Source organism: Macrobrachium rosenbergii, chromosome 1 (genome assembly GCF_040412425.1).
Source record: "Macrobrachium rosenbergii isolate ZJJX-2024 chromosome 1, ASM4041242v1, whole genome shotgun sequence".
Classification (NCBI taxonomy): Eukaryota; Metazoa; Arthropoda; class Malacostraca; order Decapoda; family Palaemonidae; genus Macrobrachium; species Macrobrachium rosenbergii.
Window position 1 is genome coordinate 18,660,238 of NC_089741.1, and position 25,204 is coordinate 18,685,441.

Below are 25,204 nucleotides of genomic sequence, written 5' to 3' on the forward strand. Positions count from 1 at the left end.
GGTGTAAAAAAAGCCTGAAGGATGACTAACCATTTCCAAATAAGTCGCACTATGAAGAAACACTGGTTCTCTGAATCCGGAATGATTTGAACATGGCCGCTCAAGTTAAAGAGCTCCATCGAGAGGACAAGGCCTAGCAACCGAAATCTCTAATAAAAGGGGCAGCATGAAGACATTGAACACCTATTGCAAGACACAGGGATTTCCTAATTACATCCTGAACAAACATCGAGCAGTCGATTGTCGCAAGTTGAGCTCATTCATTTCCTTAGTACAAAAGGATACTGAGCTGTTTAAGTTTTCCTTGATACGCAAATGGACAAAGTACTCAGTTCAAAGGAAACACGCGCACACACACGTATATATATATATATATATATATATATATATATATATATATATATATATATATATATATATATATATATATATATATATATATATAATTATATATATATATATATATATATATATATATATATTTCTTATACAGGTGGTAAAAAAAGTGCTCACGGCTACATTCATACTTTAACTGCTGAATCGTGGATGAAGCCCAGTGCAGTAAAATTTCCACACTATCAACCGCTTCATCCACCTTCACCGAAAGCTCATTAACGGTGCCTGGAACCCACTCTACACACACAGTGCTATTAACTCTGCTCTTGAACGCACTTTCGTGTTTCCTGGACATTATGGCCCTTCTCAATACCCTTTCACACAATCAGATCTTTCCTAGATAGTGACCCCCAACAAAGTTCGGGGATCGCTATCTAGGACTAATATTTCTTAGGGGTCATTATCTTTATGATATTACAGTCATTTGTTTATATTTTTACGGTAATCCCCAGCGGGCTTGTACTAAACACGCCGCAAAGGTGGATGCATACCGGGTGAAAACGCTTGGGGGTCACTCTCTAGGAAAGTTCCACATCATCTATCCAATCTCTTAAGGTCTTCCTCTCCCTCTGCCTCCAAACACTCCTGAATTGTTCAACATTTTCTCTAATTTATCAGCCTTCAATTCTACGCAACCAAACCGTCTAGAAGTACACTGCTCCATAATTTCTAAGTGCTTTCACATTTCTCACTCTTTCAATTCTTCTTATGCCACATATACCATAACTGTTCAGCTCAGCATCCTCAACTTTTTTTTTAATCGCACGTAACATCCACACTCCCCTTTCATACATGAGAGTGAGCTCAACATAGCTCAACAATCCCTTTATACATTCCTACCTTGGCTTCTGTAGATAATCCAAATCTGTTTTCAATTTGCACACACCCTGCTATCTTTCTGGCTTCACTTATTCTGTAACTCGCCTCTTCTCTCATTTTATCATCTATTATATTCAAACCGAACATTTATTCAAATCAAGTGCTTCCATCTTCCCGCCATCCATTTTAATATTCAGTGCTACTTCTCCTTGGTCTGGTCTCCATTTGACCTCATAACATTACCTCTGCTCACCTCTCACCTTTCTCCTGTTGCAAATACTTTTAAGTTCTTTAGCTAGCTTCAGTACTTTCTCTCCATTATCCCTAATAAGCACAGTGTTTATACGCAAACATCTACCATTTCACACTCCATTCACGACTTATTTTCTCATCAAGCAGCTATGCACCTATAACCTCTGTCCTTTCCCCGAATTCGTTTATTGTTCTAAACATTAAATATTAAACAACACTACACACCGTCTCAGACCTACTTTTACACCAAAACAGTCACTTCCTGTTATGTATTATTGGCTAATACAAGCTTCGCCTCCATAATAAGACCTTTTAATCACCGTATACATCTTATCTTTTGCACCATATACATTTTAAACACCTACAACATTTCCTTCGTGTTAGTTGAATCATAATTTTTTCCCGTCCCATGTATTCCACATACAGCCTTTTCACTTTCAAGCTCCCAACGTAAATGTTTCATAACAAACACTTGATCCACACTGGCACACTCCCTCTTCCTTGTCTAAACACACTTTTCTTCCTCCCTTCTGCCACTCTTTGAAATTTCAATCCTGCCATGCAACTTCCCTGGTATACTAAGCAATGTTACGACCCTATAATTCTTACTGTCACCTCTACCACTTCTATACTCATACGATGGAGCAATTATTTCTCTCACCCATTCCTTCGGATCCTTTCACTCATTCAGACATACCCATTTCATATATATATATATATATATATATATATATATATATATATATATATATATATACACTCTATATATACAGTATATATATATATATATATATATATATATATATATACTGTATATATATGTATATTATTTATATAAGCATAATGACAGTCCCTAAATATTAATATTACATGCAAATTAACCTATTATGAGATGAAATTTTGTACTGCTGCAGCTTAGAACTGCATTTCTTCATTACAGTGTTAAAGTCAGCTATTGATTACATTGCCGAAGCTTTAGTGAGCAGACCCTTGCATTTACGTTTCTTGATCATTCAAGAGATTACAATAATTCTTGAATTAAACACGTCTATTTGGTTTTATGCTGGGGACTTCTGAATTGCTTACTTAGCAAATCAACGATCATTTTAAATATTTCCCTAATATGGTTTTTTGTAAAACGATAATGGTAACATGAAATGGCTGATGCTGCATATATTTTCCTACAAAGAAATTAATTCCAGACTTAGCAGCTAAACGTAACAGCGACTTTGTTAAGTTTCACTCAGGAAAATACATTTATTCCATCACTACTACTACTAACAATGACAATCTTGCAAAATTTGCAACGCTGCACATAACGGAAACAGCATCTCTCGCTCCTTACCTGAATATTGAGGTTAACTGGAACACGGCTTCTCGCCAGGAACGTGGGAAGAACTCACGCACGCACGAATCTCAAAGGAGGAAACCTCCAATCTTGGTACGTCAGATAAATCATGCCCTGTAGGCCTATTGTTCTGCTGTTACATTCATGTAGATAACATGAGCTTGTAATATACATGGCCGTATTACATACAGTTATACGTAATATATACACGTTGGTTGGTTAAGATAAAGTTGGCTTATGCCGGCACGGGCTAACCCAAATGTAAGGCTTGAAATGGCGTAGGAGGCCTGGTATGGACCCGAACTTAATCACCCATCTGAGACCGTAATATATACGGTCAATACAAATACATGTTGCTTTATGCGCCAAAGTAACTGGAACCAAGCCAGTTCAACCGTCTGACGGGAAAGATACTTAAAACTGTAAAGTGAATGTAAAAGTCACCAACATTAGTTATTGGATCTAAGCTATTTTTCATTTGTCAGAGCTTTAAAATTTATTTGTTAAGACTTTTAAAGGTTAAGGAGAAAGGCTGGTCTTTAAAATGCAGCATGGAGTCCCGTTAACGTGCATGGGAACATTTTCCAGCTATTTCTAGCTCCGAGTTGTATATGACATTTGACTGATGGAAACCTGGGAGTATGTTCTTGCGTAGAAATGTGAAAGAAATAACTTATGTCGAAGAGAAAGTTGAAGAAATGCCGAAACGAGGCGTTGTCTTGAAAGGTCAATTACTTGAGCGGAGTACTCGAGCGGGAAATGGGAACAGGTGTTCCTTCTGTCACCCACAAGGGCAATAGGGTCAAGGACTAGGGATAAAGCTAAGGTATCATTCATTAGAGACCTTCGAAGGTGAAAAGACCCATCCCGTTGCTCAGACCTGTGACCTCTGCCCATGGGCACTAAACATGAGTCATTAGCTAAACGACTGTGACAGCCCTTTCGGTAAGAGGAATGAAGGATGATATCACCACTTCGGTATTTCCAAAACAAATTTACTGACATTGCACAATATTACAGCAACTTCTTCCGTCGCCACGCTGTCTGTCGAGGCATCCACGTCACCTTCGATAATGTAACGAAGGGCTCAATAGCTAGGGAATGCCGTTAAATGCGAAAAAGGGAAGGAAAGAAGGCGGTGGAGGAGGTGACAGGTGATAGTGGTGGTCGTAGCCGTAGCAGCGGCTGCGGTGGTGGTACCACCGGGGGGATCTTTGCGGGGGAGGGGGTCGGGAGTAGAGGAGTGAATGGTTGGTTGTGCATCGTGTTCGTCTTTTGACCCGGTTAGTGGCGACGAGCGGAAGGATATATTATACGTCAAATTTTCAACGGTTCTCCTTCGTCAGGAGTGTCGCCACGTCCCCGAACACTCGCATCGCCCTCCAGGGATGCCAAGGAAGTGCCCCTGGGCCCGGAAATAAGGAGCGTGCCAGGGAAATCGCCCAGCTTAGGGTGGGGGAACTACTTTGTTTATGATTTAACTTTTGGGAGGAGGAGGAGTGAGTGAGTGAGAGACAGTGAGAGAGAGAGGGAGAGAGTGAGAAAGAGAGAGAGAGAGAGAGAGAGAGAGAGAGACCCCTCCAACCGCTGACACCAACGGGACGATGATGATGACGATGAGGAAGAAGTCGAAAGGAGATTGAATATCGCGGAGACACCGAATTCCACCGCCACATTTCCTACATTTTTCCCAACTCTCCCCTAAATCATCTGCTACATGTTAAGGTAAGGCCAGGCTTCGCCTCTCTCACTCTCTCTCTCTCTCTCTTTCTCTCTCTCTCTGCCTCTCTCTCTCTCTCTCGCTGTCGGCTTTCCCTTTCCCTTGTCACTGATCCTTTTCGGCGAAATTTCTGATAAAAAAAGGGGCCAGGGTCTCGGTTTTGTTAGGGGTCGAATCCTGCTTGGGGTTGCCCCTGGGCGTTAGACTTCGTTAGACTTTCCCCTGTGGTGGGTCTCTGGACGGACGGGGGAAGATATTGGACAGATTGTGGGCAGGCCGCCCTTAGGCTGTAGGCTGTAGCCTTCCCTTCTGCCAGGTTAGGCTGACCAACCTGTGTGCTACTTTAGCCTAACCCCAGTTCAAGTTTGAATGGCTTTAGGCCTATTCACTAGCTCAGTTTTGAATGGGCCTAGGCCCCTGTGGAGGCTTTTAGCCCATTCAGAGTAGGTATGTTAGGCCTAATGTATAGGCTAGCTAGGCCTAGGTAAAGCTGTAGGGCTGAAGGTTAGACATAGCCCAGGTTTGTAGGCTCGGTCAGCATGTAGTCAATGCACACGCTGTGAATTAGCTGGCTGGGTGTTCCAAACAGTAGGCCTATCTTCGTGCAGGTCTTGAAATGTCATTTAAAGTGGTTTGAAGGCCTAAGCCCAAAGTAAACTTACCTTGGTAATCCTACAGTTTTAGGGGGTCCAGATTCACTGCTCCCTTGTGAGTGTTTCACGTTTTCTTTCCTATATTCAGTTTCTTCTTTTGACAGGTCTGCAAACAGAATTGTATTTGCTGAAAATGAGCAGATTATTTGCTTGCGGAAGCAGAGATTGTAAAAGAAAAACGGCAGTAAAGCTCTGCACCTCATGCGAATAGTATAGTGTGTCCACAGCTGTGTTTGTGGAGTGAGCGCTTAAGAGACCAGGAACCAGGTAGGAACCTGGTATGGGCTCTTGCTCCTCAGCAGCCATTTTTTGATAAATCTGAATAAATGAGCAGTTGATCTGCTCACAGAAGCGGAGTTTTACATTTTTTTCAAAATTCTGTGTCTGTATCCCCAAAAACATGTTTTTCCTTATTTACGTTCCCCCTTTATTCCCATTTTTTTTTTTTTACAATCTCTGCTTCTGTAAGCCGATAAACTGCTCATTTTTTCATTTTTCCATAATTTATTAAATACTTGATGAATCTCTCAGCTGATCTTGACTTTATGTATTGCAGTGAATTTGGACCCTAAACTGTTGGATTACCCCTATTTTTTTGTAGGCCAAACTTAGGTTAAGATTATTGTTGTCAGAATGCAGGTGATTCTAGTTTTGGAATAGCCTAACTGAGACTACCACTGCGTCCTGGTTCGCACTAGTCAGCGACTGTAATATTTATTGCATTTTACTTATGTTTTTGTTTGTTTAGGGTTTTTGTTTGTGTTTATGATATTTAGTGTCATATTTTTATGTTCATCCCCAAGGAGCTGGTACTAAACATGGCATCCATTTTTCATGTAAATTCATAGTTTGAATTAGAGGGGCGCTGTAGTAGTCGGCAGTTTTACCCTAGTTGTTTCATAGGCCTAGTTTGATGATGTTTAAGGCAGGTTTGCCTAGTTGGTAAAATTTTAAGTTTTAAGTAACTCTAAGGAAGAGTTCTGCTCAGAGATGTTATTTATTAATGAAATTTTTTGAATGAACAATAACAAGAGAGGATAGAGCCTTTTTGATGCAGTACAGGTGAGAAATTTACTACCTTGGTTATCTCGTCTCCACTTCATCATATAAACTCTTCTAATTTTTTCATTAAAAAATTCATTTCATATACAATATATGTACAGAGCTCTTCCCCAAAGTAACCAGTTTTAACACATTGCAAATTCTTAACCAGTTATGATATGGGTATTTACAGTATATACAGTATTTTGATGTTTGCATTATCTTTGCAAGTTATTATAAAGCCATGTATTTGCTATGTTATGAATTTGAATTAATTGGATGCATTTTTGATACCTGAATGATTGTTGCTCAGATTCAGGTTTGGTTGGGTGTTTTAGCAGCCCCACCCATTTCCTTGGTGCGTTATAGTTGTCGTGTGTTTTCACATTTTTATTTTTATTTCTGGAAATTTCTTTAATTTTGGTTGGGTGTGCCAGTTGTGTATGAAGCAAAACTCAAGTGTTTCATTAACAGATGAAGACCAGCGATGTTTAATTCACCCAAAGAAACAATTGGGAGAAAATATTTCTCGGGTTAAAAACATTTTGTGTATTTCTAAAGAAATGTTATCTATTAGTGTGAACAGGACTAGGTAAACCTGTTTGTTGGCAAAATTACTCTGATAAGCCTACAGCAACTTAACAGAGTAGTTGGAGATTATTTGCTAGGCCTATCCTATATTTAGCTTAGTCCACTAGCCTAGGTGTTTTATAGGTTGGTTATTTAGACACTTTTGGAAGCATTTGTTTAAATGGACTGTGCATTGCTGTTCACTGGAACATATTAGATTGAGTCATGTTTCAAGACAAGCTACGGCTTCCAAATGAGTATATGAAAACAGATTTACAGAAGTAAAATGGTAAAAAGGTTCTTTTTGTAGGTGGTTGCATTGAAGACGTTTCATCTGTGCTGGTAGCTTTTAGCCAGTTAGTTTTTGCATTTACTGACATAACAGTTTTTGAGCTGCTCACAAATGTATACAAACTGTATGATTTACTATATGAAATGACCCCAATTTTCCATTTGGTAAAGCTTAATGAATTGTTTGGTCTTCCATATTGAGTGATTAGGTCTTGAGATTCCCCTGTGTATTTGATAGTCTTTCATCATATAATTTTAAGTCTTGAAGCAACCTCTCGAATAGCCGGATTACCTTGAAGTTTAAGATCCTTCATCTGATTTCCGTTAGCCTTTATCTTGTTTTGTTTGGGCTTTTATGCAGTGTATGGTGGTGTTTGTCTTGTCTTAAAAACTAGGAGTGATGGTATTTGACATGCTTGTAAACACAGGGTTCATTGCTGTCTATATCATTATATAGGCTGTTCAGGTCTTGCTTCAATAACTACCCAGTAGCAGTGGTTGTAGCAAGGTGCATGGATTTTTCATTCTTTTGTGTTTTATCTCTTCCAAGTACTAGATTATGGTCATAGGTATGTGTAATTCTTAATTTTTTATAGAGCATCATTAAGTAAAACATTCATAACTAGAATAGCTAGTTGCATGCTTATTTGTTATCTTGTTTTAAGTATTTTTTGTTTCCCTGTGATTGAACATTGATCCATATTTGTGCTTAGAGTATTGCTAGCATATTTTTTGTTTCCATAGCGACTGTCATGAAATTGCAACTTGCTTGGGTCTTCAGGTGTGCACAGATGAGCTAAAAAAAATTGTTGCATCAGTTTACTTACAGTAGTGATGGCCAGTGGATGTAATGTGAACAAGTGTTACTTATGTTGAAGTGCTCATTTTAATTAGTCCAGAAATACTCTACAAGCCCTCACTTTTTCAGTACCATTGACGTCTTTAGTAATTTAAAAACATTTCGGTGTGATTTTGCAGGATTTAATATTTCTTATGAAATTGTATGTTGATCAAATGCTGGATTAGCTGTGATTGCACCCACTATTTTGGTCTCATTTTCCTTCTTGCTTGCATGGAGTCATATGCTGTTTTGACAAAATCCATTTTGAACTGAAGAAGAACTCCGTTACATCATCACTTACCTTCCTGCTACAGTTTATTACTTTGTAGACAACCCAGTGATAGCTGATTGCCAGAGTCTGTTAAAAAAATTTCTGCCAGGTCCTTAAGGATTTTCATTAGTCAAGTGTATGTAGTTGTTTGTATTCAGACTTAACATCCCAGTAGTTTTACCTACTGCTTAGGTAAAGCAAAAGCATTTTTCCCAAGGCCAGTTTTCACAAATGTATGGATTAGGTCCATTTTTCTTCATCAGTTATTTATATGATTACCCAGTTTGTTTTTAAAACAATCTTGAATAAACATTTTAATGAATTAGATGTTATTTCTCATTGAAAAAAGAAACTGTAGCAGTTCTAAAATGTTTGCTGTTGTTTCCAACAGAACGTAGGAGCAGCTGTTTAAAACATAGATGTTTTAAGACATCGATGTTTTAAAATGACTAATGAAATTTAACTAACATTGGGTTTTATATGCATATTAATGTCATGTTGAGTAATCTGTCCCACAATTGTCAGGAGGTGGGCACTTTCAGAACTACAGTATATGCTGTAACAAGTAGTGCACTGTGTAATTTTGATGAGAATTCATAGTTTTTATATCCATTATTTTAAAATATGAAACTTTTATATAATTCCTGCCAGCATGATCGAAGCATGTACTTTGAATAGACTTGCTGCACAGTAATTCCATGCTGTTGTGTGGTTGGCTACATGTCCAAATTAAGGTTGTATGGTATGATTTAATTTAAAAATTATTTCACTTTTAAAAAATCCACTTTAGTATCGGTACCATTTGAATTAATACATATGTTTTCTAATTATAGGCCGGTATGGTTGTTAGACATATTATACTTCAGACAGGCCAGAAGATATGTAGCTAAAGTCCTCCAACATATTATTACAGTAATTAATTTTGACAGACTGCCAGTGGTATGTTAGATGTTGGACTGGACTGAGATGTTGTGATTGTAAAGTTTTTGAATGTAAGATAAAGATGACAAAAGTTCTTGTGTAGGCTTAGGCCTATATTGTTTACAAATAAGGCTGAGAAGTTTGATTTAATTTGACTTTTGGTTTGTTTTTATGTTGCTGATAGGCTGTTAAATACCTGCAGTGACCTGAGTGGGGAGATTTGATTCTGCTTATTAATGATTGACAGCTAAAGATATTTAATTTTTTACAAAGTTGCAGTGAAAATGAGTGAAATTTTTTATTTTTATTTTATTTTTTTTTTTTTTTTTACTTTGCCCAGCTGATGATTTTCAATATTTTTGATGTTTGAAGGTAGAGTAGAAGCTCTGTAACCATTGTATGTTTGAAAGCACTATTTGTTGTGAAAGCAAGTTTTTGTATGTTGGTTGGTAATGGCAAATGGTTGCTTTTAATTGCTCTTTGAATTGCTCTTTGAATTTATGCTGCTAAAGTTTCGCCACAATTTTTGTATCCTTGGAATGTGTGAAAACTAGAATTAGGAAAGTTTGACAAGATGTGCTGCTTTTATCCTTAGTAATATTGTTGTGGTATCTTATCCCCTTAAGGGGAGTTATATTAAATGATATATTTTTCATATTTGAAAAATTAACCCACCATGTTTTATGTGAATTATACATCTGAAATTTTTATCTTGTTTAATTTTTGTTAAAATTCTCACGAAATTATTTGTATTGCATTTTTATTTTGATAAAACATTTCTTGTAAACATCACCTGTTGATTTGTTGTGGGTTATTAGCAATAATGCCCTGTTTGTTGACTAGATATGGTAACTGTACTACTGCAATTATAGTACATGTCTAAATGTTATGATTTTGCCTCAGTATTTGGGAACTAATATGCGCTGTTATTGAGTATTGCATATTGGTGTGTATTAAGGTCAGAGATTTACCAGTTCATTGTTCCTTTGCTGTTCCTGGAGACTTGATATTCAGTGTATGTACTGTATCTCAAAGTACTGGAATGTTTCTTGATTTGCATAGTTAGTGAACAGTATTTGATAACCTAAATTTTTTTAGTTAATACAGTTTTGTTTGACTTAGTTTAGATTAGTGGTAATTTATTTTTTTAGTATTATACCTAGCAAATTTAACCATGTTTGGGATTGAATCTTATGTTTGTTTTTATCTTGACAGGGTGAGGCAGAATGGGCAAATTATTGAGCAAGATCTTTGGCAATAAGGAGATACGAATTTTGATGTTGGGGCTTGATGCGGCAGGAAAGACAACAATTCTATACAAGTTAAAACTGGGTCATTCCGTAACCACGATACCAACTGTTGGCTTTAATGTAGAGACCGTTGCATACAAGAATGTCAAATTTAATGTTTGGGTAAGTTTATATTTTATATTGATTTTGTACAAATGTGTGAATGTGATATGCAGTATTAGTAAGTATCACTGTAAACACTTGATTCATTCTGTACTAAACCCACTTGTGTAAGTCTGGCTTGTGTGTTGAGTTCTGCCATTTTAGTTATGGTTACAAGTCAGCAGAGATTGTCATAGGTCTTTTGAAGCTTACTTAATAATTTTGGTGCCATGTCACATCCTCGTACTTATTTCAGTCTGAAGAAGGATTTGCATCAAAGACTGAGGATTTTTTCCATGTTAGGTTTTAGAAGCCCTATTCATGAGGCAAAGGGCAAAGCTCTGAAGAAGGATTTGCACCAAATAATCTTCAGTTTTTATCTTGTAAGGTCTCAGATGCCTTATTCTTGAGGCAGATGGTAAAGTTCTAAAGAATGATTTACACTAAAGAATTGGATTTTTTTCCTGTATGGTCTCATATCCCACCTTAAGGTAGATGGCAAAGTTGTGAAACATCGCCATTGTGAAATTGTTTTAATATAGAAAAGTCGCAGAATCCTTATTCTTGGGGCAGGTGGCAAAGTTCAGAAAAGTTGTACTTATTGAAGATGAGAACTTGTTTTCAGTATTGTCCAGTGAATTGCATCTTCTTTTGTTTGGTGTTCAACTCTCATTATTGCTTGTGTGTTCCTTTCAGTTTTTGTGATTTTTTGCCCTCATTTTTAGTATGAGTTGTTACTGCATTTCAGGTATGAATCTTTAATTACATTTCTTCAAGACTTTCATTGTCAGAGTAGTAAAAGCCATATACTAGCATCCCCAGCACCTTGTAAAGCATTGGGCCTATACTCATAGCTGGGTTTGTCACTGATCTTGCTGCAAATTCATTTTCAAGAGATCCATCATTTCTTATAACTGTGCCAAAGTACCTAAATATGGCATTGTTGATGTAATGATTTCACAATGTCCAACCTTCTACTCCAGTATGTTTTTTCCCACAAATCTGATTTAGAAATATTGGTTTTAAGGCTAACAGCTTTTGCTATATGCTTCATTCAGTTAAGTATTGCAAATTTTATATGCTTCATTTTTGCAGTACAAATTCTTATGCATAATTAAGATCCACTAGATACCTAAATCAAACCATACTATTCACTCTCTCTCTTGTCTCCAATTGTTTTACATATAATAAAATCCATGATGCAATAAGGAGAGAGAAGACATTTTCTTGCAATACTTCACCATTGGATGAAATTTTGGAAATAGCTGACCATCAGCATTTTGCACAATACTCGATACTTTGATTCAGTATTTTTATCAAGCATTTATCATTTTTTAGAAGGCTGGTAACCTCTCGGAATCTTACGAAGCATTTCTCTGCTAACCTTATCAAAAAGTTTTTCACTCTGTGTAAGGCGTAAGATAATGGCAGAATTCAACACCTTGCTGTATTTTTTTGTCTTGCAGAAAAATGTCACCGCATTCTATATTATGAGTTTCGTTTTGCCTTTGGTTTTTGATGAAGACTGGTAATTTTGATACATCTCCAGTTTCCACCATTACTCGGGTCTCCTTTCTTTGACAAATATTTATTTCCAGTTGCTAATTGCTTTTCATAAATTCAATGTTCGTATAATCTCCAAGTAGATTCTTCAGTGCTTGATACATCTTAGTCCATCGTAAACATTTTGCAATTGTTTCATTATAGAGAGAAATTTTTTGTGGTGCTAATTGGGTTATCTTATTTAACATATACTAATAACATCAATCATCCTAGTTGCTGTATCTGATGCTTACCCTTTCACCACAGCAGGATCCTTCCTCCATTCCCAAATTGTCATTAGTTTTGGTCATTTGGAAACATTTCATCATTTATAATTTACAATTTGAGAAATCTCTAGTGACACCATGTTACTTAAAACAGTATAACGTGTGACTCAGTTTGCCCCTACATCTTTTGCACAGCAGGATTGCCCTTTGCCTCACTTGAGTTTTTGCTTTGCCTCCTCTTGTGTGACTATATGCTTTATGCTTATGTTGGTTTTCAGTTGTCATTGCTTCTTTCCACTCTTCCATTTGTGTAAAGCAGATCTTGGGGCATTATTTTTTTTACTTTCCTTTCTCTCTCTCCCTTCCCAAGATAGTTCTAATAGTTGGATAGCAAAAAATTTCATTTGGAAAAGAGGTCAAATGAATGTTGCAAGTGTAACTGTAAGGTTGAAAATGATTAAACCCTACCTTTACTATTGGCGGTCATCACTCCAAAGCTATGGTAGTTGAAGGATAGGCAGAACACAGTTACTCAAGGATATTGTGTATTGCTTTTCTTGGTGGAATACCAGTAATATGCCACAATGGTTCTGTGGAATGCATATTTGTAAATACTTAATATAAAAGGTCACATAACTTCAGGGATATTTGTTGAGTCAAGTTTAACCAGAATACTGAGCTAAAATCATGGAACAGTTTCTGAAATACCTGAATGTGAAATCTTGGCCATAAAACTCATGAAATAATTAATGATTTCACATTTATTTGTACTCTGATGAGGCCTTTTTTTTTTCAACAGCTGTTACTAATAACTGGTGAGAATGAAGCTCAGTTCAGTTTGGAGCCACAGTTCCCACTGGACTGCACAATTCTTGCCTCTTCATTATACCACCCTATAGATCATTGCTATCATAACCTATATCATGATATAATAATTCAAACATTGTCATTGATCAATTATATGCATTTAGTGCATATTTGAATGGTAAATAAAGGCACAGGCAATTTCATGTTCTTGATGAGAGAAGATACAAAGTAAGATTTTTGCTCTAGAGAAATGTACATATTGTATATTTCTCCAAAGCTCATAGACCCCTTGAAAAATTGACATGACAATGTGAATCATCCTATATTATGGACAGATTTGATTGGAATGCGTGCAATGATCCTTAGAGCAGTGATCAATTTTCAGTACAGTATATTGAAGGGATCTTCAAAACAGCATACCTACATGCACCACACAATATAATCTAAAGAACTTATAGGAAACTCCTTGTCAGATCAGAAGAGTTCCGTATCATATCAGAAGAGCATAAAGCACCAAGTATTCAAAACAAAGTTTGTTGCAATGCCTCATAAGTCTATCCCTTATGTAACCACCCATGTAAATTAAGTGTTCTTGATGGTTTGGCGCATAATCAGAAATAACCAGGCGTTCATTCAGAAAATAACTAGATACACTGAATAGAAGATCCAAAAAAGTGCAGAATACATTACAGAAACTAGCCACAATTGCCCTACGAATATGTGAATCAACACACAGTGTGTCCCCAAAACAGAAAAAAATTAGAGGAATTCATTTATTGGTTATTTCCAGCAGCACCCCTATGTCAGACATGGTGGGGATTATTGGAAAATTAATTAAATCTTTGCTTGGTCATTACAACCTGCACTTCTATATGTAGGAAACAATAAAATAATACTTGTGGAATTAACATTAGGAAGAAATTTTGAAATGGATAGTAGCACCAACAGTGTAGATAAGCATATCCTTAATGATAAGTCACTCTAGATTAGCACTTTGTAAAGTTAAAAGTACCAAATTATTTTCAAATAACAGGGAAACAGTTCAGCAGTTTGACTTAAAATTACAGTACTTAGAACTGGACTACACTCTACATATAGTTACTCAGCCTCAAGAAAAGACTGAATCTTGTTTGAAATGTAAAAACAGCAGCAGTCATACTTACAGCTATATTATAATTATTTGGGATGAATCTACCTACTGTTACAGATTAGCTTATATCTCCATGCCAATAGGTGAGTCGGCATTCAAACAAAAAAAAGATTGTTTGGCTGACATGGATGACTGTCTTGTATACCTATTCGCTACCAGGTGTGTTCTGAATGTTTTAGCTCATGTCAGAATTCTTGTTGCCATTGTGTATAGGTGATTATTGGTATTTCATGGTTCTGGCTGTTGCCTGTTTTCATTGTACTGTACCTTTATTTTCCTAAGATGCCTTCCACTGGAATCACGTCTTAAGAACATCAGGTTATGTAGGAATGATTATGTACTGTTAGCAGGATGCTGAATTTTGAGGTAGACACACACACTGTCTGTACTGGTTACAATTGTATAGTGTTATCTTGAGAATAGATGTGAGGAATGTAGGGATTTCTGAAGAACTTAATGCTTTAGTTTGTTAGTTATAGGAAGAGAATGGAAGCAGATAGATTGCGAAAGCAAATAGTTAGGTCAGGTCATAACCCTGTCAGAGCTCCTCCTCCTCCAGGTCCTTCGTCTGTAGTTATCCTTACTCAGTCTGTGGCTTTTCCTCTGTTATGCTTTAGATAGCACTGTGACTCCCTCTTTAGCTCCACCTTATTTTAGTATGTAAAAGGTTTGTTGAATTTATGGTAGGGAACCATTCCAGGTTTCCGCATAGTGTGTGATCATTTTATATAAGTAACTTACCAAGTAATTACATAGCTATTAGTTTCGCTTATTTGCAGTAGCTTAAATTCAAATTTCGTGGTAGCGACACCAATGTTCTGTGTAGGTGACTAGTCTCGCCCCCTAACAAGATAGTTAGGAACGACTTAGCAGAGAATCCTCAGTCTGTTTCTGCGACGTCTGGTGTTATTAACACATCAGGTGTTGGCTGCAGCTTTTCTTTTTTCGCTGGTTATTAACCGGCCTTCGGTGCTCAAGCCGAAAGTTGAGTAGCCTCAGCCGAAAACTTTCAGGATGAGTTTTTTCCTTGTTTTGTTGTTAACTAAATGGAGTCTGGTATATCAGTTTTTGCTTTTACAGTGAAAATTGCAGTTAATTGTTTAACTAATTTGCCGAGGGGTGTACTGTATTATAAACATTGCTTCGTTGCCGAACCGATATTTACGGTCGCTGCTGAACTGATTTTTTCTAGGCTATAGTAGTGAAATTACATCTTTGGTTTTACTCACCTGTACGACAAGTAATGTAATAATGTACTGTAAAGTGTTGCTGATTAACGTGATGTAAAGTGTTGCAGAGTAGTGTGATAAAGCAAACTTGCATTCACTACCATATATATCGAGTAGCGAAATAAAACGTAAACATTGCATTTGATACAGGGCCGATAATGATATACTGTATCTCCATGTCTCAAATAATGCTTGTTAGGAGTTGAGATTTGTCTGCATGATGGTACTCTGTGTACTTCAAGAAATATTTAAAGTCATGTTATTACACTTTCCTTTGCAAAGAACTGAAAAAGTGTAAGGGCAGAACGTAGTAGGAGAGAATTGTGCTTATTTTGGTTGTGCTGGGCTTTCGAAAGAATTGTTCTTGACAGCCGAGGATCGGCTCCAAACGCCCAGCAACGCTTTACCAGCTCCGGATTTCTTAGCTTACGAGCTATTAGCTCATTTGACGCCTGGTTGCTTGGCGCCATTTACACCTGGGAGCACCCAGCACCCAGCAAACTGCTCAGTGAGATACGAGCGATCAGTGGGATCCGAGCGCCCAGTGGATCCAAGCGCCCAGCGGATCAAAGCGCCCAGTGGATCAGAGCGGCCCAGGGATCCAAATGTAGAATGGCGCCTACTCCCCATCCATTTATTCCTCAGAGTGGTGGGTATAGTTCTCAGCTAGCACACTGCTGGCCCAGCGTTTGATTCTCCGACTGGCCAATGAAGAGTTAGAGGAATGTATTTCTGGTGATAAAAACTCATTTCTTGTCGTAATGTGGTTTGGATTCCACAATAAGCTGTAGGTCCCGTTGCTAGGTAACCAGTTGGTTCTTAGCCATGTAAAAGAAATCTAATCCTTCGGGCCAGCCCTAGGAGAGCTGTTAATCAGCTCAGTGGTCTGGTTAAACTAAGGTATACTTATTACTTTCCCCATCCATTTCTCTCTCTCTCTTTTTTTTTTTTTTTTTCCTTCCCATGCCATTGCCAGTCTTGTGTTTAGGGTAACAGAAGTTAACCTTGAAATAGTGAAGTGTTGTGCAGTGGAGGTGGTGTCTACTCGTCCCCCGATGCTCCTAGACAGAGTGTCCCTGTCAAACTCCCCTAAACCTGGGAGGAGGCATACTAAAAGTCCCAGGGAGGTCGGGGGTTACACACGGGTAGTCGCCCCCTTGGTCGAGCCTGTTGCCAGTCCCAGGTATCGACAGACAGCCACTGGAAATCTTACCGGGTGTGTAGTGGAGGATGTGGCTATCCAGCCCTATTGGATCTCATAAACCCAGTCCCTGTCAGACTCCCCTATACCTGGGAGGTGGCATACTGTCGGTGCATGGGGATCCGAAGGGTTTTTGGCCCCCCAGGTAGTTACTCCTCAGTCGGTCCTGCTGTCCTCAGGTCTTGATGGATAGCCGTTGGAAAGGCGCCCATAGGGATGTGCTTTTTTTGTCCTCTAGTGATACAGATCCCAGTGTGAACAGTTACGGATGCCAATATACTGTATGTAAGAAGCATCAGCGGTGTTGTTCCAGGTTCCAGTGTGGACAGACATGGATCCCAGTGTAGACGGGGTGTTGTTGACGTTTTTGGGAGTATCTTGTGGAGCGCCACTATTGGCGCCAAATGCTGTTTCAAGCTGATTGCCTAGCAGTGTCAGAGCGGACGGAGTCCAAGCGCCCAGTGTCCAAACCGTCCACTGAGATCAAAGCATACAGAGGGATCTGCTGGCTCCAAGCATCCAGTGGGGTCTGTCGGATCCAAGTGGCCAGTGGGATCTGATGGATCCAAGCATCCAGCAGGATCTGATGTATCCAATTGTACAGTGAGATTTGTTGGATCCAAATCAAGTGGGATCTGATGGATCCAAGTCTAGTGGGATCTGGCGGATGCAAGTGCCCAGTGGGATCTGGCGGATGCAAGTGCCCAGTGGGATCTGACGGATGCAAGTGCCCAGTGGGATCTGACGGATGCAAGTGCCCAGTGGGATCTGACGGATGCAAGTGCCCAGTGGGATCTGACGGATGCAAGTGCCCAGTGGGATCTGACGGATGCAAGTGCCCAGTGGGATCTGACGGATGCAAGTGCCCAGTGGGATCTGACGGATGCAAGTGCCCAGTGGGATCTGACGGATGCAAGTGCCCAGTGGGATCTGACGGATGCAAGTGCCCAGTGGGATCTGACGGATGCAAGTGCCCAGTGGGAACTGACGGATGCAAGTGCCCAGTGGGATCTGACGGATGCAAGTGGCCAGTGGAAACTGACGGATGCAAGTGGCCAGTGGGATCTGACGGATGCAAGTGTCTCGAAGTGTACAGTGGGATCCGAGGGTTCCAAGTGCCAACCTGCTGTGTCCGGTGCTAGTTCCTCTTTGGTTCAGCGCCTGAATTTTAAGAACACACTGTTGTCCTGTCTTGTGCACCAGTTACCATTGAGCAGGGACCAAGTCTACTTCCGGACAAGACTTCTGGGTCAGAGTTGCTGAAGGAATCTCCCTCTGGGCTATTTCCTCGTCATCCAAGCATCTGTCAAGGTTGGAAAATTGGCTTTCATTTAAAAGGAACAAGACAATGACTTTTGTCTTCGCTCACTCTAGTACCTTGTCGGATCTAGACTTCCCTGCCAAGATTGTTGGAAGTGTTATTTTTCCTGGATTGACATCAGGAACACTGGCCAGAATCCTCCTGTCAACCTAAAGAATCTCTCGGATTTTTGAGTTTTTCTGTCTGCCAAGAATCTCTGTTTTCAGACGGCCTGAGAGTTTTACCCTCATTCCCGTCTTCATGCCTGGGACATTAGTAGTGAGCCTACGCTACCTCTGGTGCCCACGAAATGCTGGCCAGACTGGATAGATCTAATGCAAGGTTTACGAGGGTATCGTTGAGTCCACACTAAGTGTTAAAGAGGATTTTGACATTTTCTCCTGGCTGTCATAAAAGTCTGCAGATTTAGCAGCTTCTTTGTACGGTTGTCTGTGGTTCTGCACGTCATTCTACAAGTTTGCCTTTTGGCTGAGAGTGCATGATCACCAATGCAAAGCAATGCCCACAGCGGATAGAGGGCGAACCAGATAGCCTCTTCCTTTAATCTTCATGGCTATTGAATGGATTTTGGAGATGCAGGAAGCAGCCATCCTTGTCCTTGCGACATGTCGGCCTCCTGACAGCACAAGTTTTCTCTGGAGCCCTTGTTCGTATAGTCGTCTGAACTTAGTCTTTTGGAAAGGAAGTTCCTTCATCCGTGAACCTAGTCCTAGATTTCTTTTCAATGTCTCAGTTATGGGTTGGGGAGCCTTCTTCAGGAACTGGGGTTTTTTCTGGGTGTGTTCCCCGGAAAGATGGATCCTTCAGTTCCTTCTCATAGAGCTGGAAGTTTCTTCAGATAACTTAAGTGCTTTTTGACCTTTTTGCACTCCTAGACTGTGGTAACCATTCAGACTAGACCACAGTTCTGATGTTTTATTTAAGCAAGGCTCTACCCCACGTCTCACCACTTCTATAGGAAGAGACCAGTTTCTGTGGACAGATCAATCGGGTCTTCTAGTCTCTTGGTCGGTTCATAGGACTAAGCCCTATCAGACGTACTGAGATGTCAGAAGGAGACCGTCAATCCCCAGGCTGCGGGGATCTGTGGAATCTGGGACAGACCTGTCCTCGACCTGTTTTCTCCTTCAAGGGATCTTCATTTTCCTCTCTTTGTGGTCCATACCATCCCTATAACATGTACAACAGACCTAATGCTATAGACAGATCCGTCGGACTACCTCTCTTCACGCCCTATATCACAGTCAAAGAACGACACAATCTTCGTGCTAACTCCAAGTTATGTTGTCCGCTTAGCCCTATTCTAGCCCGTATCACGGTCCCTGAATGTGCTCAGTTGTGGGCAGACTCTACAGGATCCTTCCCCACTGGGTGTTCTTGGACAACCTCACTTCAAGAGATCATCCAAGGTAGTCAGATTTTTCCACGACAGTCTCCAGACTGTCTGGAGGATTATCATTGAAGGTTTTTGTTTTAGATGTATTGCAGAGACCATTGCAAGACATGGAAGTCAATTTTCTCTCGCCATCTTCTAGACCTGGGGATCGACTTTCCGAAGCTAGCATCTCAGGCCCTATGTCCCATCTTCGAGATGTGTGTGTTCCTTGTATAATTATCCCATGAAGGGCTATCAAACTATGCATAACTCATGCATAAGCATGGAGACCTAGTTTGTTGGCATCGATATCGTGATCTTTAAAGTTCCTGACATGCCCAAGCAAGGAAGAAGTGGTTTGCTCACTTCTCCTTGGATTTTAGTCAAGGACAGGGACCCATCCAAGACATGGATCCATTTTTTCTTTTCCCATAGGAATTTTACGGACATCCATGTCTTCCAGGAGCGCCAGACAACATCCAAGCTCATAGCTCGTCTGACACCCTGCTCTCTTGCCGCTAACAATAGCCTTGCACCAGCTTTGGCTATGATGTCAGCCTTCATTCTGAGCGCCCAGTAGGGTTTAAGAAACATTCGCCATAAACATTTTTGCCGTAAGAAAACTCGCCTCAGGAATTTTCACTGTAGGAAACTTTTCCGTATAGGATTTTTGCTGTAAGACAATTTCATTGCATTTTTTTTTTTTTTATACCCTTATCTTGAACGGTCCCTTTTGGAGTAATGTCCAATTTAATATGCGAAGTACCTTGTTATCAAGTATATGTGTTTTTTACATTTTGATTAACGAAGTACCATGTTTTTTTTTTTTTTTTTGTTCCTTGTAAATGTTATCATAATTTGTTATAATTTGTGAATTATTTGATTATGTTCCAAACATTTATTTATTTTGGTAAGGATAGAAAAAAAACTTTGTATAGACAGGACTTCATTTTTATAAGTATTACTTACCATGTCTTTTTTACATCAGAAAAGAAATTAAAAAGTAAACATTTAAAAAATAAAAGACTAAAAATATATCAAATTAACAAAGAAATAATTTAAAATGTGTGCAAATTCCAAGCAATGCTTCATAAATAATGTGTTTTTTGCGTTGGACTGTAATGAAGCATTTTCCGCTGAAGTCTTGCATAGGTATCAATATATATTTTCTTCATTTGTACTGCATCTCCTCGATCTAAATCACACAGTAGATAGATAAGCCTTTTAGTGTTGACCTTTTTCTCTTCGAAGTTTTTGTTTGTGGACAGGTTTTGCGTCTGTCAAGTTTGATGTTTTTTTTTTATGTTTACCTGTGTACATAATATGTATGTATGATATGTCGAGTCTCTCTCTCTCTCTCTCTCTCTCTCTCTCTCTCTCTCTCTCTCTCACATACAGTATGTGATAGCACTATGATATTCCTGGTTAATAAATGATGACCCTATATATGTTTGGGGCAAATCATCATCGTCAGTTAGTTCAGGAAAACCATCAATAACATCACACACTTGCAGAAATGCTAATGCAGTGAAGCACTTGATTTTGTTGTTAAATTCTACGTCGTAAGATAGCGTGACTTTAAACCTATATCCACAATGTGGCGATAGATATTCTTAGCCATATGAAATAAACAACCTATTATATTTGTTGTTGGAAATATATCACAGAAAGCATTGATGGTTGTTTTCTCGATATCAACCATTAAGGTCTCAGGCTCTAATTATGGGTGTAAGTCGTTCAAGGCGCTAAAAAGTCTGCTGTAGGTTACTTGTGATTTACTAGATAGCAAAACAAAAAGACATGGTACGCTTATATGTCTTATGATATGTAACTTGAATAACTGATAATATACATCTGGGCTACATGTAAAAGTGCCATCACAAGCCCAATCTTTATTATTAGCAAGGTCCTCTAACCCAGCTTGAGTGCCAAATACTAAAATTCTATCCGGATCATCTTCACCACTCTACATCGTACAATAAAAAGTTCTCACCATTTTCAAGAAACCTATATTCTTAACTAGATGAAATTTCTGCAATTAATGACTGTGCAGAAGTTTGTGAATTAGTGGCTAGTGATTTCAATTTTGTTTTTGCTTCATACATTTTTGGTTTTGATGGATGAGATGGATGGCAATGCTCGCCAGGTGTTTTACATATAGATAAATTATCATTTTCCAGCACGGTATGCATTCGAGCTTTCCATTCTTTATTTTCACATTTCCAATATGTTTTTTCACAATATTTTCTCTCTATTCTGTAAACAAAGTTAAGATCATCAACTAATTTCACACCGCCTCTGGTACTTTACACTTGATAGACCATTGTTATGGGTTGGCTGCACAAAAAAATATTGTCGAATGAATAAAGAAAAGTTAAAGTTTAACTCAAATTAGGTATTCAATTTGGATATTTTAATTATATAACAAGGTGCTTCGTTAATCAAAATGTAAAGGTAGTAGGTTCCAGATAAACTTGATAACAAGATACTTCGCTTATTAAAATGTTTAAATCGAATTAACAATATTGTAAGCCATATATACTTGATAATAAATGTGGCGAAATTATCTTACGGCGAAAATTCCTGAGGCAAGTTTCCCTACGGCAAAAATGTTTACGGCGAATGTTCCAGATACGGCCCAGTAGCGCTCACTGACTCTGAGGAAGACTAAAGTTTTCTATCCAGTTTGAATGTTCAGGTTTGAAGGTCATCCAGAACCTATGGTGTAATGGCAAGAGCTACTTTCTTCCCCTGACTAGAACTCCTGGCAGCAACTGCACCTGGTGCCAGCTCATTCTCAGAGAGCCATAGCTCTCGCTGGCCTGAGGAGGAATTTAGAGAGCTCTGCCCAGCTGGAAGGTATAGTATTGCCTAAAAGCCAGTAGTCCCAGGCCATCCTTAACCCAGGGAGTTAGGACAAGAGCTCGTCTCGTTCTCTGATTAGAACATCTTGGCGTTTATCCTAATGGACTTTATCTTTTGAGACACGCTCAAATTTAAGAGAAGCATTTTTCTCCTCCTAGTGAAAGCTAAAGATGTCAGAACAGCCTCTACCTCATTAGCTTTCAAATGCTATATATCCCTTACATCAATTCAACAGTCAACCTACTGGTGGTATGACCGTTCTTTGTTACTGGCATGGTATCACGGAAGGAAGCGTAGGATTTTCTCCTACTGCCTATTTACATTGTAGTGAAGTGTCGAAATTTGGGTAGCCGGGCGGGATACAGTGTGTCCGGAGCACCCGGCACTCTTAGTGGATGAGTTTAGGTTTTACTTCAGTGTAGGTGGCAACATAATGTGGTTGTTTTTATTATGGTACTGCGCCCAGGGCAAGGATACCTTTAAAAGTTCTACTAGCCATCAGATAATTCCTTGACTGCCTAACTTCCACTGATGCTGTGGTAGCGATCGTAGTAGCTACTCTGCTACAAAGCTCCCCCTTCAGTAGATAGAGGCAACCCTCGGTTTTACTGCCGTTCCACTACAGGTTAAGTTGAGGACCAGCCAGAGGCAGTTTATACTGTAGGCTCTCTTAACTAACAAGGAATGACAAGCATTGTTTTCAATGCTAGCAACTTCTATTTCTAATTCATTACATGGCTTAATGTTTTAGAGTAGAATGTGTCCATGTTTCCCACCTCCTGTCAGTGTGGGATTTAGCTATGTAATTACTTGGTAAGTCGCTTATATAAAAATGACATTTTTATAATAAAATAAAGTTTTATATATACTTACCAAGTAATTACATGATCGGAGCCCTTCCTCCTCCCCTCTTGATGGACACAAGCATAAGCAGACTGAGGATTCTCTGCTAAGTTATTCCTAACTATCTCGTTAGGGGGCAAGACTAGTCACCTACACAGGACATCGGTGTCGCTACCGCGAAGTTTGAATTTAAGCTATTGTGACTAAACGAAACTAGTAGCTATGTAATTACTTGGTAGGTATATATAAAACTATTATAAGTGTCATTTTTCAAGTTCCCCTGTAAGAGGTAAGGTGTTGGTGCCCTCGCCTGTTTTTAACCCAAGCCTAGGACTGCCCTGCACCAGTTGGAAGAGTTCACTGCCAGGGAAGTGGGCTGTCCCTGGGGCAGTGTGGTTCACATGCCTCTCGTTTTTTCATGCTCTGTCTTATTTAAGGCTTTAGCTGCGGAAAGATTGCTTCGGTAACTGTGAATCTCCTCACCTTAATTCGACTTCTACTATCGTCAGCATTTAGTGAAGTTGTTGGCATTGATAGTACTAATTACATAGGTATAGACAGTGCTGTTAATGTTTGTATAGCAAGTTTTTACAGTAAACCCAGACTCACCTATTCGTGGATTTCTCTGTGGAATGTATATACACATCATTCGCGGAAATTCGCCCATTCCTGGTATTTTTCATTGAGAAATATTCACTAATTACTGTATTTTCATATCATTTTCATGACTGAATGCACTTTTTGTCATAAAACTATTAAAATACTCAGGTATAAGCATTTTTAGAGGGTTTTTTTGTGTTTTAAACTATCAAGATAGGCAGTTCTAAATGTTTTTAGAGGGGTTTTAAGTATTCGTGGATTTTAGCTTTTCGCGGGGGCTGCGGTACTCATCCCCCGCTAATACGGGGGGTTTACTGTACTTATTCTGGTGTTACGTTGAGTCAGTCAATTGTGAAAACATCTCTTCTACATCTGTTTCTCGTACTAAATCCTTGTCTGCTATTTTTCTTCCTTGAAATACATCTGTTTGTTCTTTACATGCTATTTCATTGGCTATTGGCAAATCTCTTCCTTCTGCTTGTAATATTTCTCTTTCCAATTCTACCATAGTTATGGAATCTTCTGTAATTTCCATGCTAGATGTTATTCTAGCTGCTTTGCTTTCTAGAATATGTAGTCTGGGAATGCCCTCAAGTATGCCGAGTCATCGTCGGACAAGGCGGGGGTGTCTCTGTCACTCGTCTTCCTGTGTACCACAACCTTTCCCATTTTCTTTTCTGCCTGAGGGTGCTTTGTCTCTTGCTCAGCCAACTTGCTTTGACTCAGGTGAGCCACTTCAGACGGTTTCCCGCATCCTCCCCGTTTATCGAGTCAGGGTTTCTTTGCAGGTAGTCAGCTGCTGTCACCCCAGCACCTCCTTTGGCAGAGGAAGAGTTTGAATTGGAGGAATCTCCTTTGGTTTTTAAGTGTTTGCTTGAGCATTGCACTTGGCTTTATCCTTATTTAGTGGAGAAAAGAGGCCCTGTAGAGAACAGGTCTCTTATATTCAAGTATTTTGGCACCCATTAAGTATTTGAAGAAACCCAAGCTCTCGTCTTCAGTTAGAGTGCATTTTTTACTATGGCACACAAAGTTTCTTTTAAGTCTTACAGCTTTTGCCTTTCTGGTTTTTAATTTTTTTTTCTTTTAGTTCATGGAGAGCTGCCTCTTAAGAATCAGGTGTTTAAACCATCTTGGTTTGAAGATTCTGTTTTCTTTGCCTGTCTGATTCCTTTGAAGAAATGTAAACTTGTGACTGACAAAGTGCTGTGGACATGGTGAGATGGATTTTTTGTCCAGGTCACTGTTTAGATTGTTGATTTTTTTTTTTTTTTTTTTACTGAGCTTACCAGATTAGAGAGTTTGTGGTTCTAGCTTAGAGTTTTGTGGTGCCAGCTTAGTGTGTGTGTGTGGTGCCAGTGTAAAGTGTTTGTGGGACTAGCAGGACTTTAGCAGGGAGGAGTCTTAGAGATTTTGACTTCTGTGGTCAAAGCCGTTTATGACTGTAGGTGAATGTTCTCCTGCTCCTATGTGTTGTCAAGGTTTCTCCTGTACAGATGGAAGGTGTTTTGGTTTCTCCTTCGGGGCACC

General features: G+C 39.1%; 1 protein-coding gene across 3 annotated transcripts in view; it reads left to right on the plus strand.

Moving 5' to 3' along the window:
- Positions 1 to 3,742: 3,742 nt before the first annotated feature.
- LOC136839293 (ADP-ribosylation factor 6) overlaps positions 3,743 to 25,204 on the plus strand; it is a 30,407-nt gene continuing 8,945 nt past the window's right edge. Inside the window, exons 1-2 of one of the 3 annotated variants that reach the window (XM_067105182.1) lie at positions 3,743 to 4,540; positions 10,339 to 10,535. In XM_067105182.1, the coding sequence (XP_066961283.1) occupies positions 10,350 to 10,535 (186 nt within the window). In that variant the 5' untranslated portion in view covers positions 3,743 to 4,540; positions 10,339 to 10,349. Of the gene's footprint in view, positions 4,541 to 4,627; positions 4,852 to 10,338; positions 10,536 to 25,204 lie in introns of those variants that run through there. The other 2 variants (XM_067105264.1, XM_067105354.1) reach the window with 2 other exon arrangements.